This window comes from Ursus americanus, chromosome 20, assembly GCF_024610735.1.
Source record: "Ursus americanus isolate L20-20 chromosome 20, mUrsAme1.1.p, whole genome shotgun sequence".
Lineage (NCBI taxonomy): Eukaryota > Metazoa > Chordata > Mammalia > Carnivora > Ursidae > Ursus > Ursus americanus.
In genome coordinates, this window is record NC_142146.1 from 19,947,701 (window position 1) to 19,963,008 (window position 15,308).

Below are 15,308 nucleotides of genomic sequence, written 5' to 3' on the forward strand. Positions count from 1 at the left end.
CATATGTATATATACATTTGTGTGTGTGTGTGTGTGTGTGTGTGTGTGTGTGTGTGTGTATTGCCCCAAATGAATATGGTCAGTTTCTTTGCTAAAGAAAATATGTAAAAGTCTTCCCCTTGGTGGATAGACACTGTGGCTTTTGAAGTGGGATAATTTTCCCCAGTTCAGGCTCAGATCAAAAACTCATTTGCCTTTTCTTGGTATTTCATATTAAAAGCTTATTTTAGTTAACTAATAAAATATTTTAGTGATTTTTAATGGTAGTATAATGTTGATATGTTAGATTTTATAATTGTTCATCTTTATATATTTACTGATCCATGTAAGCTGTAAAGAATCTACTTGTGACCATATTAAGCTGTAAGAATGTAAAACTCAAGAAGGAGCTAATATGCTTTCCATTGCCATTTTTTTCCCTAAAGTTTCACGGGTCTGGAATCATGTCAAATGAATTCCCTATATGAAAGCAAGAGAAATATCCTTCAAAATATCCAAAGTGAAAACAAGCACAATATCCATTTATTTTAATAGACACTGTGGCTTTACATTGCTGTGTAATTTTCTATCAATGGGACATTTCTTGTCTACCAAAAAAGAAAAGAAAAGAAGCAAGTAGGTAGTACTCAGGGAACTTAGTAGCATCTGTCAGATATTTTGGAAATAACTTAAATTCTATTCTATTCTTAAATATGCCAGAAACTGGTTTTTTCTGTGTACAATCTACAGGATATTGCATAGGAAACCAAATTTACAGGTTTCTATAATTTGAAAAATATGATGCCCATTGATCCTCAAAGGTGAATTCTCTGCGAAATTATCTTAAAACAGAATATGGCTTGGTTGATTAGGGTTCCTATAAAAATTATCATTTGCTTTTCTTACTGTGACTCTGTAATTAAAAGTAGCCTGTTTTGAAAACGAAATCTAAAAAAAAAAAAACAAAAGACAAAACCTCAAACTCAAATTCCCGTTTGTTGTTACCTTAGACTGTGTTTGGATTTTCTGTGCTGTTCTCCACCTTCCAAATATGAAATATGAAGGGAATTACAGCAGAAAACATATTCAGAGTAATTCGTCTGCATTTTCATTTAGTTTCACATCCTCTAGAAGGGTATCAGAATTTCTCTCATTTATTACAAAGGGCACACCACAGAAGTCCCCTACTGGGAACATTTGAGATAGATTGAATGTGTGCTTTCTATTTCATTTAATATTACACTTATAAGTAATTTATCTTTGAAAAGAAAAAGTTAACATTGCTTCATTAGACATGTCTGGATATGCCTCTCACAGTGTTGTGGGATCTCAAGATAATATTGGTGCCTGCCTCTCTATTGGGGCATTCTGCTATTCTTAAAAATTCCTGCAAAATTTTTCAGGCTCTTTTACTCTTTTTTTTCTTTTGTCTTTTCATGATATTTACTTCAAGCAGTGCTGGAGAATATTTGCTCATAAAACGTTAAACCAGAGATTCTTTGCTAATTAATTTGACACTTGAACTAAAGGCTAAGACACATTGTATGCATATATTGATGTAATTTCCCAAAGCCATATGCCATTGAAAGGCCACGGCCACCTGCCAAACTCACTAAATCAAAGCAGGCAAATATTCTTAAATGCGCCATTATTTACTGTTACAAGTCTTTAAGCAAATCCCAGTAAAACTAAACCCAGCTGTTAACTGTCTCTTAGGACAAAAGGTCGTACCCAACACGTTTATCCATATTGATCCATTATTGATTTTTGTTGTTGTTGGAGGACATCAGTAGTATCTCCTTAAGGCAAAATTAAGACTATAAACAGGTGTTCAGTGGGGCAGGCCTCATTATTGCGATTGGATTTTTATCCGTTTTCATGAAATTCATAATTGTTTCGTCTGGGTTTGTTGCTGTCACTATAGCGCTATACACTCTTCAATAGCACAGCTGTCTTAACTTTGTCATTTTTTTAAAGGATGGTTTATTCTTTAGCATTTAATTGGAATTTTCTAGTGTATAGAAAATGATCATAATCTTGTAAAATAAACTTACTGTAAGTACACATAGACAAAATAAAGGAAGACTACAGAACCCAAAGTCAAGATTAGTTATCTTAACAGCAGGCTTTAGAATGACTTTTAGTTTTCTTTGTGTTGTTTTTGTGTGTTTTTATGTTTGTAGCCAAGAGGCAGAACTATTAGCAAGCTCCTGAAACATTGAGGACAGGAATGAAGAGTCAGAATTCAGTTCCTTGAATCAAATTTAAACTAAAACTTAAAGAAGGGAGAAGGGGCAGAGCAAGTATTATTTTCACTTTGAGGGAAGGCTAAAATACAGAATGTAATGTCTGTCTTTTTTTTTCACATAGAACATGAGAAAAACACATTTTTAATTTTTAAAAGTTAGGGACAAATAAAAAGAGGATAGGAGCTCCTCATTTTTATGTCTTTTTTTTATTATTATGATATGTTAGTTGCCATACAGTATGTCATTAGCTTTTGATGTAGTGTTCCATGGTTCATTGCTTGCGTATAACGTTTCTTATGTGTTTCAAGTAACATCGCCTTGATTTGTTATGTGAAAATCAGCCATCGCAGCCAGTTCTGATCACTCCCTTCACCCTAACCCCTAGCTCAGGAGGAAGGGAAGGGGAGGTTTGGAAATCGGCCGGAGGGGAAGGGAATGGGCAACCGGGCTGTTATGTCTTCGTTGTGACCATGGTTCGGCATAGTTTAAAAGTCGGTATCTTTTTCTTTTGGGGGGGACCGGGGTGCGGTCACTGGCTGTTTCCATCAGAAATTCCAGTTACGTTCCCAAACAGCTTGAGTCTGGCTGCCCTGCAGGCGGCTTTGCCAGGCGGCCCCTGGGTCTGTTGAAATAGAAACGTTCCCTAGAGGGCCTGTCCTGTGTGACACCCTCTCCACGGGATTCTTGGCTTGACCTTCTGTGTGCCATCTTTATAGGAATTGCATGTCCAAAAAGTCTGTAGTGTGTTTGCATCAGAGTTGGTTATCATGACCAAGAGAATAAGAAATTCCTGTTTTTTTGAGTCCAGATCAAGGAGACGGGGTCCTCTTGTTCAGTTTGGGTTTTGACTACACATGTTCTTGTTCTAAAGCCATGTTATTAGTGTTGCAGAGAGAATATTAATAACCAAGCAGAAACTGCACCTAGAACTGTCCTTTCTGAATCTGTCTTTGCTGCCCCTCTGTCTCGGGGACAGGAATCTAATGTATGTGAATAATCGTGTAGACATTAGAAATGGAAATTAAATAGTAAGGTGAGGGATATTTGAAGTGACCCACATCAAGAGGACTGGATTAAAAAGAAGAGTGAAACCCCAAAGAAATATGTTCTCTAATTAGAATTTCCTTAGCCTCTTTCAAAGTCAGAGAAGGGTTGCTATACAGTAGAGTCGGACATAGGGCGGTTCCAAAGTCTGCCCAGAAAAAAAATGTTCCATGAGAAACAGAACCCTTAAGCCCTAGTTTCACACCCAATCTCTGGAGAGGCAGGCAGGAAAGAAACCAAAAAAAGGGGAAGATTCATGAGTCTCCCAACCACATAATCACTCCCAGCCACAAACCTGAGGATGAGATGATTGCACACTATTTCCATTTCTTTCTCAACATTTCCCTCTCCTTCCCTTCCTGCCCCTCTTCCTCCTCTTTGTCTCCCCTGCCCCCCAATTCCCCTTTACCTCTCTCTTCCTCAGTCTTTCTCCTTCTGCCCCTCTCTCTCTTGTCCCTTCTCTTCCCCTAGTTGAATGTGTTTAATTTAAACACATACGATTAGTCTACCTAATGCACTAAGTGTTGCAGACATCATGTCTTTAAAGTATAATACTTGAGAAGTTAATGTAACTGCAGATTCTTCTATAATGCTTAGGTAATTGTAGGGATGCTGACGTAGGTTAGGATTTCAAATTAGGCACTGCCACCTGTATACTCTTAAGAGATAATACCACTCCAGAGAACAATAGAACCTTTTTTTAAAATACAAAATGCAATTTGCTGCTAAAAAGATTAAGTAAAAGTGCCTCCTCTCAGTATCTAGAACTGGAAGCAAAGTAAGGAACGGTTGTAGTTTCCAAACCTAGTCCAAGTGCAGTCCAAAGCATGAGCTGATTCTTCTGTCCTTTCTTTGCCAAGGGTTAGGTACCTGCCTTGTCAAAAGCATGTCCTTCAGAAATTTCACTGAATTCCGTAGCCTCATCCTAGAGCACCCATTGCCATTCCTCACAATGAAAGCTAATAGCAGGAGTCCAAGGCATGATGAGAAACTGAAGTCAGATGACTACCAGGCTTGTGAAAGACTGTTGGAGCTGTTTATTTCCTGCATATGGGGTTCATGTCCACCACCTTGCATCCCCCAATGAATACTTTTCCACAAACTCAAAACTTTTTTTCTGAGCTCTCGGCATTCAGGTGTATTGAGCTTGAGGTCCCATTGCCTCCCACTCTACCACCTGTTCTGGTCTAGCTTTTATGACCCCCATCTTCTTGTACTGATACTAAGTACCAGTGCTCACTTAGTGTCCGTATTCTTCCTTTTCCAGACCCTCATGACTGCTGAGCTTCCGTGCGCTGTCCTTGGTACCACCCTCATCTCCACTCCCTCTGCACTGTACTAGCTGCTTTAGAGAATTTCCTGCTCTGCTGGAGACATGTGCTTTTGAGTGGTCACCCCACCCCACCCCCTTTCTTCATCTGCAGATACTTCCTGCCATGTTGCGCTGTCCTCTTCTCTCCATGGTCACCCCCCTTCTCAAAGCCTTCTGCTTCCAGCCACTCAGTGGCCGTGATTCCCTGCCCTCTGCACCCACCACGGGGCTCCTTCTCAAAGTTTCAAACCCTTTTCCATGCCCTGTTAGATCAAACACTAATGCCGCCAACTCTTCCGTACCCACAGAGAAGATTCTGGCTTCCCTGCCCTGAAGGGAAGTTTTGATTCTGGCTTTGTACTTCTGCTCACTCTCTCTTTTCCAGAAATCTTGGCCAGCTTCTCCATGTACCCTTCTGTCTGCCATACTTCCCTGAACTAATGATGCTTTTTCTAGCTACCAGCCACTGCCAGCCATACCCCAGTAAGTGCCCTGCCATTCTCAGCCTGCATCACCTCAGGTCACTAACTCAGCTCAGAACCTACCAGCTTCTTCTATTTAACCAGCACCACATTCTCTCCAACACCCTTACTCCCAGCTGGCCCTGGCTTCAAAGCCAGGTATCCCTTGTTTTATACAACAGTACTGAATCACTTGTGTGAACCACCTTTAAAAATTTTTTATATAATGCATATGAGACCAGAGTTTCTCGACCTTGGCACTATGGACATTTGGGATCAGATGATCATTGTGGGGGCTGACCTGTGCCTTGTGGGATGCTTAGCAACATTCCTTGCTTCTATGCACTATATTCCAGTAGCACACAACTGTTCCCATCGTGTTATGACAACGAAGAGTTTGTCCAGATATTACCAACTGTACCGCTGGGGCGAAATCACCCCTGGTTGAGAACCTTTGCATTAAAAGAATGAAATATTAAGAGAACATCTGAAGTAGAGGATCTTTCAGTAACATGAAAATCCCTCCTCAGTTTTCATATTGAAAAGTCTAGGTTTTTGTATACCGAGTTGTTTCAAAGTGGAATACACTTGAACATACATATACATGCAACATACTACTTTCATATATGTCTTGTAGATCATTCCCATAGTCTGGATTCGGGTTCTCTTCATTATGTATGCTTGTTTATGTAAACTCTATCTAGATCATAAGCACTGTGAAGGCAATCACCTCCTTTACCTCACACTCTGTGAAGTGCACATCTATTATGACTGCAGGGTATACCTGCAGACAGACCAATAGAGCTTTTAACAACCATCATGGTATCCTGACGACAAATGCAACTGCTCATTCCCTTCCTTAAAGGGAAGAAGAGCTGATAGTCCACGTTTTTAGAGCTATAACCTTAAATCTCATTCTGAATGGATTTTCAGATAAAGAAAAAGCACCCATTTTTTCTCAAACATGCAGTATCTGAAGTAACTGTGGGAACTTCTGTGTAAGCCCAATGCCATAAGCTGACTCTCAGGGAAAATCAGAGGCAACTAGTACCCATTTCTGGTGACCCTTTCCACTGCCCTCTGGTTCCCCACTCTTCTAATACACTTTACCTTCCTGCTTTCCAACTCATCCCCTCTTTTAAAACAGGAAAAGACCTCATCCGTACCAGAGTTCTAAAACTCCAATGCCTACAACTGCCAGAAAGCTGATAGGAATGAAAGGCACAGTTGTTTCATAAGGACTGCTTAATTTAAATTTTTCAATCAACATGCATATTATATGTATGTTATATGATAAAAAATATTTTTAACTTTCATAAAGAAATATATTCTCTCTCCTTTTCCTTGAATTACTTTTGTCTTCTTGCTTTTGACAAAAATTTAAAATCTGTGAAATATTTCGTTACCTGTAAAAAGACATAATGCAAGCATAAACGTAAGTGACAAGTGGCATTTAGCTTCAGGGTTGGGGCACCATAGGGAGTGGTAGGGACTGTAGTAAACTCAAAAGTATGTCTCTTTCTTAGAAAATGGGCTGCCCTTCTCAGTTCAGTTGATTGTCATCCTGTGAGAATTTGGGCTCACTATTGCCAGATCTGAATTTTCACAGGAAGCAGGAAATCTGGATTTCACCTGAAACGTCCTGGTTTTAAAAGTTGGCTGAGATTTTTAAACATTCTGCAATCTAAATGCTGTGAATGCCAGTGTCTGTGCCCCTTTGATTAAAATTTTGACTGAAACTCATTATACCAATCTACTCCCTTTCCTAGTGATTTGCATCTTCAAGTGTTTTAGTTCTAATTATGGATTGAAAGGTTATGTCAGCTACTAAAAACTTGAGTCGACAGGGACAAGGAAGTTTAGCTAGTGACTTCTGCATAAAACTGTACTATGCCCAAACTTAGCCCTAAAAATGAATATATTTTAGTTTCAGGAATTTTTGAATCAGAAGAAATAATCTGAAACTTGCTTTGCTCCCCTTTTCTGCCCAAAGACTTCCAGATGGTGGAAATCCAGAGTCCTTTGTCATCATGTCCTCTCCCCTTTTCTAAATTAACACCTCTGATCTAGCATTCTTTCTGCTTCCTTTGTCCTCCTCTATCCCCAATGTTTTAGAGTTGGAAGACTTAGGACTCCATGTCTTCCATCCCCCAGCAGCAAGGGCTTAGCCAGCCAGAGGGCAAGGTGGAAAGCAAAGATGCTCAGTGATTCCATGAGGGTAGTAGGGAACATGGAAAGATGGTTGGTGAAATGGGAGCCTCTGGGGCAGCTCTGCTGGAAATTTGCAGACAGCAATGAAAGAATACCTTTAAAGTTAATGTAGTTTCAGGTTTGTAGCCAGTGTCCAACACACTAGGGCCATGCATGTTTGTTAAATAAATTAACGGCTGACTGGATGGATGGATGGATGGATGGATACAGTGTTTCTCAGAGAGTTAAAATTAACATGATTCAAAACCTGGTACCTTATACTGAGAATTAAGTGTAAAAGGAATCAGCATTAGTATGTTGGGAAAAGGCTAAGAGATGAGCCATTCAAGATTTTTTACATACAAAAGAAATGACAGAGGGAAGAAGGTGCTAGTGGGGGGGACCTTAAATCAGAAGGGTCTGACTTGTCAGATGAATTGAGAAAGTTCAATATAAAATTGAAAGAATGACTAAACATGCTAATTATTTAGCTTCCTTAAGGGTATTCATATATAGTCTTACCTGATATCCTGACCCAAACTACTCAGGATTCTTTGATGGCTCTAGGTTGATAGTTCCGCAAGATAAATCAGCAACATGGACCTCTCTGAACTGCCCAAAGTATTTCCGACCACCAGTGATAACCACTGCTCCTTTTAGATAGTTTTGCTTGGCAAGGGTCCTACACCAAAGGTAAGATCATCCAGATTGGAAATGGTCTCTGAACTCAGCTCCTCTCCCTTCTGCAATATCTAACTTCCTAGGCAGCACCTTCTCCTTTACATCTACCACCAAGATCAATCTGCCTTATGTTCTATTCCCTAAGTGTTGTGTGTTTGCCAAGGTGACAAGAGGTGCCAGTGTTTCTTCTCCTAGGACCTGAGATGAGGTTGTAATTCACTCAAGAGAATTAAACTAGACAGCTTTCTGATTTTGCTCATACATGGGAAAGCCTTGAATCTAGTGCAAACCAAGAAACCAGCTTACTGCCCGTTGCATGATTTCTAGTGTAAATATACACAAATTTTCCTTCCACATACCGAGTCCCTCTGAGAGTCAAGTTTTTTAAAGTAATGTAAAGCTACATGGATAAACCTTGAAAACATTATGCTAAGTTAAAAGCCAGTCACAAAAGACCATAAAATGTATAATTTCATTTGTATGAAATATCTAGAATAGGCAATTCTGTAGAAACACAAATTAGTGGTTGCTTAGGATGGAGGGGCTGAAAGGGATAGGAGGAATGGGAGTAACTTGTAAAGGCACTGGGTTTCTTTGGTGGGTGATTAAAATGTTCTAAAATTGATTGTGGTGAGAATTTCACAACTCTGTGAATATAGAAAAAGCTATTGAATTGTATGGTATGTGAATTATATCTTAATGAAGTTGCTAACAAAAAAGGTGGGAAAATGTTAGTAATATTTGATCACGTTGACCTATTTTACATGCAAGATAATACTTGGCAACTAAGCAGACATTGCCAAGAGTCAAATTAAAAAAAATCTCCAAGTCTTTGTTGAACAAACAGATGGAGTTTGTTTTCATGATAATATGCTTGATAAAGTGGCAGCATAGTTTATTAGTCTAAAAAACAAGATATCTGAGCATGTAAAAGCTGGGGAAAACATATCACCCTTGGATTATCACATATTGACACGGGTCTTAATTGTTTTCTAGGGTGTTATTAACCATGTTCCTTCAACAGTCGCTTGGGATAATTTGCAGATACAATTCTCAGATGAGCAGTGTGGCTTCCAGGGTTGTGTTTCTCATCTTTGTTTCTAGACAGAACCAAATCCTGACATCTATTTAGTGTCCCTTCCTGGTAACAAAACTAGCACTACAGGTGCATTTTCCTTAGCAGGGCATATTTGGCCAGCGTGTGGCTTATATGGTAAGCATGAAAAAGGAAAAAGATGGGGACATAGAAATTAGGAGAGCAAGAAATGGTTAAGTTCTCTGGGAGAACTAGTTAACATGTAATATTGTCAAATAGATTCAGCAATCTTAAGAGAATCTTCACCTACCTATTAATTATGTGTGGGATGTTACTCCCTGATGGATGTTATTTAATGATGAATAATGGACTTAGGCATGATAATTGATGTATCATTGCCTGTGGTGACTGTTTTAGGTAAATAAGATGGTTCTGAGTTAATATTTTAGAGAAAAGAAAGAGATGGATGGGTTACACTAGTATGACCATATAAGCAACTGCAACCAACTTAAGTATATGTTTCTGTAAAAGTCGTGATGATTTCACTAAAGACATATGAAATCACCTATTCATCTACCCACCAAGAAGATAATCTAGGAAAAATAGGAGAACAAATCAAACCGCCCATCAGGCTAGCAGTCAGAAGATGGAAGGAGTTCCATTCCACTCACAGATTGAATTACCATTGGATTCCAGGATTCACAAGAACCTAAAGGTCAAACAGTTCAACCATCTATGTAAATTACTGAACTACAGGGAGGAGGAAATTTTCAGTATCTTACTGCCAACGCCACCAGATACAGCAGGCAAGTCATGAGGTAGAGTGAGAAATGGTGAGGGACCTGCATCTTAATGCTGGTTAATATTCTCTGGCCCTCCCAAGGCATGTCTCATAACGAATACAGTGTCTAACTGTATTACAATTGGTTCCTGAATATGAGAAGGATGTACCCTTACTTCTTTCTCCCTTATCTCTGCTGTGTGCTCCTGATACCAAGAATTGAAAAGTCCTCACTCCGATCAACTATATATAACCTCTATATATAAGAGATCAAGAGATAGCTTTCCTGACATGGATATATGTATTCCATCTACCTTTACTAGAAAGGTGTGTGTTTTAATAATTGAGTTACTTTGTTGCTTAAAAGTTACTTTGTGTTTTATAAGTCTGTGTTTCAATGCACCACACAAACACGTGTGCACACACTGTCACACATACTAATACAAGATGAAGAAACACCAAAATGCTACAGTGGTTATCTCCGTGGTAGAGAATTGACAGCCAAATTTGGTTTTTGCTCATTTATGTTTTTACTTTTTCTGTAATGAACCGTATTACTTGTATAATTTTTTTATTTAAAAAGAAAGTTTGTAAGAAACTAATACACACATTGCTTTTGATTCCTAAAGAGTGACCGCTGAATTCCATTGGTGTTATTAAGTCCAGAGTATCTCTGATCATTTTCTATATGATCCTCCCCCCACCACATTTGGTAACTAGTTATTTCCCTGGGCACAGAACCCTGTTGGAATATTTTGTGGTATTTCTTCCTATGTATGGATTCCCCAAAATTGTATTTGGAATAAAGCAACGGACAGTGAGTTTTTCTGTAGATATTGTTAGATTTCTTATTAAATTTGAACCACAGCACCATCAGTTACCTAGCAAACAGTGGTACACAACCTTGGGACTTGGAGTTAACGAGAAACTTACCAGGAAGCACAGACTCTTTTGAATGTAATGGATAGTGGATTGTATAGCCCACAGTAGAAAGTGGAGCACATTATATAAAATTTAGACTGTAAATCTCCACTTTGGTAATGGTATCTGAATCAAACTGGCCTAGTCATTGTGATTTTCATTTCTATATTGTGGGGAAATGGTATTGCCCTTAAGCTCTCTTTAGTTGGGTCTCACTGTATTGAACTTAGTGATCAGAGCAAAGAAAAAGGACCAAATCTGGTTGATGAGTGAGCATGCATCTCCCCACATCACTAGGTCTTCGATGAGCTTCAATCTGGATGTCTTAGTTTTAATCTGAGTGGAATCTTGGTTTCTTTACCAAAAATCAAACTTTCTAATACAGTTTTCATTAGCCCTGAAGTTTGGGCCCCTGAATCTGCATTATCACCTCTTTCAGAAATCTTTTCTGAGATCTTTAGCCTTCTCAGGCACACCGCCAATCCTCAATCCTACTCATTTGTAGGTTCCAGATATATCCCTCCTGCTCACATTCTTCGCCATTGGCCAACGGCCCTAGATCTTAAAAACTGTGATGCCATCCATAGAGGGAGCAGGTGTTAGACACTGGGGTTACAGCATAGAAGTTTTGATCCCTGCCCTCTAGCTGGAACTGTACAAACCTATAGTGAATCAAAGATTATGGTCAAAGGGAAGAAAAAATTCACTGGTAGTTATAATATAAATAATAAAGGACTACTACTGGGGAAGCACAAGAACGTATGGGAGTACCCAGTTTGGACTTGAGCTGGGGGGTAGGCAGGAAATCTTCTCAAAGGTTTCCCCTTTGTGATTCTGGACATAGCCTTATTCCAGTGCCTACCTCATGATATGCAGGTGATCTGTTATTGTCTTTTTCCTCACTGCACTGAAAGCTTCCTCAAGAATGAAAACTTAGCCATCTTTAGATCCTTAGCACAGTGCCTGGCACATAGTATACCCATATAAATGTTTGTCAAATGGAACCATTCTCTTTTATTTCCTTCATTTCTTTGTTTTTGTAATAACAACTTTTTTGAAGCATATTCCACATACTATAGACCTCACACACTGAGAAACATATCCATGAAAAACAATGGTTTTTCATTCAGTGGTTTTTAGTATATTCAGAATTGTGCAACCATCAACACTATACAATTCCAGAACATTCTTGTCACCATGAAAAGAAACTCTGTACCCATTAGCAGTTACTCTCCATTCCCCCTCCCTCCAGGCCTTGTCATCCACTAATCTAATTTCTTTCTTTATTAATTTGCCTATTCTAGACATTTCATAGAAATGAAATCATACAATATGTGGCCTTTCATGCCCGGCTTCTTTTACAGAATGTTTTCATTTCATAAAGGTTCATCCATGTTGTAGCATGTGTCATTACTTCATCCTTCTCACAGCTGAATAATATTCCACTGTATGAATGTACTACCTTTTGTTTATCCACTCATCATTTGATGGGCATTTGGGTTGTTTCCATCCTTTGGATATTATAAATAATGCTGCTTTGAACATTCATATACAGGTTTGTGTGTGAACATGTATTTTCAGTTCTCTTGGGAACACACCTAGGAGTGGAATTACTGGTCATATGTAACTTTATGTTTAACCATTTGAAGAACAGCCAAACTATTTTCTAAGGCATATTTTACATTCCTACCAGCAATATATAAAGGTTCAGATTTCTCCATATCCTCACCAACATTTATTATTTTCCACCAACTTTATTATAACCATCCTAGAGGATGTTAAGTGGTGTCTCATTGTGGTTTGGGTTTGCATGTCCTTGTGGTGATATTTAGCATCTTTCAAGTTTTTTCGTTCATCTTCACCTTTTCGTCTCTCATTGAGGAATGACCATGACTGGGAAGTACAGAACTCAGTTTCCTCCACGTGCATTACCAAGGGAAGAAACCATGCCTTGTTTTTATATTTCAGCACCAAGCACAGTGCTAAGCGCATAACACATGCTAAATAAATGTTTTCTGAATTTATGAATAGATGAATGATTGAATAAAATACACAAAAATCATTCCAGTCCCCTTTTTTTCTGTCCAAATCCCTCCCAGAATGCTCTTTTTTAAAATGTCTGATGGAAGTTTTGAAACTCTTGAAGTGAATTCAACAGATGACTCATGGTTTGCATGATGCAAAAGTAAACTAAGAAAAGCTGTGATATTTAAGAAGATAATCCTGTACATTACCAGATCTCACTCTGAAGTCATTTGTCTCCCTCCCAAGAGGGGCCATTTTTCTAAAATAAAGTCTGAGCAAAGTAATTTCTAAGAAATTGTGAAAAGGACTCATTTTCTTCTGTTTTCCTTGTGGATTTTTTTTCTGAAATGTAAGCCCTCTGTGACCTAGTTTAATAAAAGATCTATGAAAATGTCATGGTAAAGCATACAGCAAGTCATCTGTCATTTCAACCTGGCTAATCTTTATTGAAACCACTAAGAGTTTACCAAGTCAAAGAACTTCTAAGGGGCCATGATCAGGGAAAGGAATGATTTTGTTTTCTCAGCCTTTCCCTTCTCCACATCCCAACAAAGCAGACCTTGTTTTGATTTCTGCACTCGTCTAAAGATATGTGCTTCAGTGGTAAACCACTGATACCATATGAAACTGAATTTGCCCTTTAGAATCAGTTTCTTGTGTTTGAACATTGTCTACAAGTGAAGGGGAAGAGGCAAAGACTGGTGGGAAGTAGGCTGCTTCTGCTTTGTTTTTAAACTTTAGTTTCCTGGGCCAAGGAATTTAAATTAATAAACCAATAGTACACCAAAGAGAGTTATCATGGTTGGATTTTCTTTTTTTTTCTTAATAGAGCCTCCACATCACCCAGATTTGTTGGGTTTTCTGTCATAACAGCACAAGTTTACAAAAAAAAAAAAATTTTTTTAGATGGCTTTGTTCATTCTACTTAAAGTTAACTGTCTATTTTTAGAAAAAGGCCAGCATTAGTTATACTGGAAGTTAGGACATCTGGTTAGAAGATCTCTGCTTTAATTTCCACTGTGACCCTCAGGAAGACCAAGCAAACTTCTGAAAGCCTGTTCACCTCAAAAGTACTTGATGATCTCTGAGCTGTAAAATTTTCTCAATTTATTGCATGGTGCCTTGATTCCAAAGTGGATCCAGTCTTCTAAGAAAAAGTTCTGAAATAAGGCTTGCAAAAGAGATTATGTTCTCCAGAACCCAGAGCACTCCAGATGTCTCAGATCTTGGCCTCTCTCCGTGATTCTTTGGCTCCAACAGCCTTCAGATGTATTCCCACCTGCACATCAAAACTGATCATACCTATTTCTAAGGCACTCTGAAATCCTGGGCCTACTAACTCCGTGCGTGTGAGAGAAGGTAGTGGAGAAGTATAAGATATGAAGGAAGTATATGAAGTCAGGGAAAGACTTTAAATTTTTTCTTGTTAAATAATTTATTTACCTTTTATATTTAAAACTAAATGATCACAAGATGTAAACCCTAAAGCAAAAATTGGATTAAAGTGTATAAAACAATTTGGTCCTGCCTCCTCCCTCATGCGCCTTACCTCCTGTCCTCCTTTTATCCTCCGCCAAGCTATGGTGTGTCTTTGACTTTAGCGTGATATTTTCCCCTTACATTCCTCTTTTTTCCTTCTTCACAGGGTACATCCCCAGTTATTTAGACAAGGACGAGCTATGTGTAGTGTGTGGTGACAAAGCCACCGGGTATCACTACCGCTGCATCACGTGTGAAGGCTGCAAGGTAATTGCCCTGGGACCAGTGAGCTCGGAGCTCAGCCCAGCTCTAGTCCCCCTTCTAGGATTCCACCAGAATGCAACATGAAGTTTTAAGTTCAAACTAGAACCAAATCCCAACATTCACGGCCGTGATCATCCATGATCTGTGACTGGCCGTCCTCCTCATTTTTTGGCACGTTTAAGAACAGAATTTATCTTTTTTTCCAAATCAACAATAACTACATGAATTTGCAAGAGTGTAATGTCTGGCTTTTAAGACAGGGAGAGAACTAATAAGATGAAAAGAAATTAATATTCTCACTGTGAATTTAAAAATGCACTGATATTTTCTAATATATTATCCCAAGAAATAACCATTTCTCCTCCTGTTTTATACCCAATGGTTGAGGAGACAGAACGTACCCTGCCACATACTATTAATCTAAGTAAATATGCTCACTTTTGTTTATTTTTTTTATATGCTCACTTTTAAGGGTTCCATTAGAGAGTATCTTTGAGGCTACTTAGATTCAATTATGTTCTGAAATTATCCAAATTGGCTTTCTGCACAGCTTTCAGCCAGTAAGTAAATTCTGGGCATCCATCAGCTAATTTTATGCTCTATAGACCCATCTACAGGAGATACTTGACAAGAACACACCCGTGATCAACAGTTCACTTCCCGAAAGTGAGCCTAAATTTGCCTACTTACACTCTTCATCATCAAAATTAAGATGAGCTTTCTGGAAAATATCTTTTGGTCCAACAACCTAGCCTAGAAAATAAAGTCTACTATAAAAATAAAGCTCAACCCAGTGCTAGATTCAGCGTTCAGCTAATGTTTTATAAATGAGGCAGTATATTAAGTCAGGGAAAGACTTCTTAAATGTTTACTTGTTAAATGTTTT

The 15,308-nt window shown here is 38.6% G+C and overlaps 1 protein-coding gene across 18 annotated transcripts in view; it reads left to right on the forward strand.

Moving 5' to 3' along the window:
• THRB (thyroid hormone receptor beta) overlaps window positions 1–15,308 on the forward strand; it is a 379,102-nt gene that overhangs the window by 317,480 nt on the left and 46,314 nt on the right. For all 18 annotated transcript variants that reach the window (XM_087870168.1, XM_045791644.2, XM_087870167.1 and 15 more), the window contains one exon: window positions 14,325–14,425. In XM_087870168.1, the coding sequence (XP_087726294.1) occupies window positions 14,325–14,425 (101 nt within the window). The remainder of the gene's footprint in view (window positions 1–14,324; window positions 14,426–15,308) is intronic.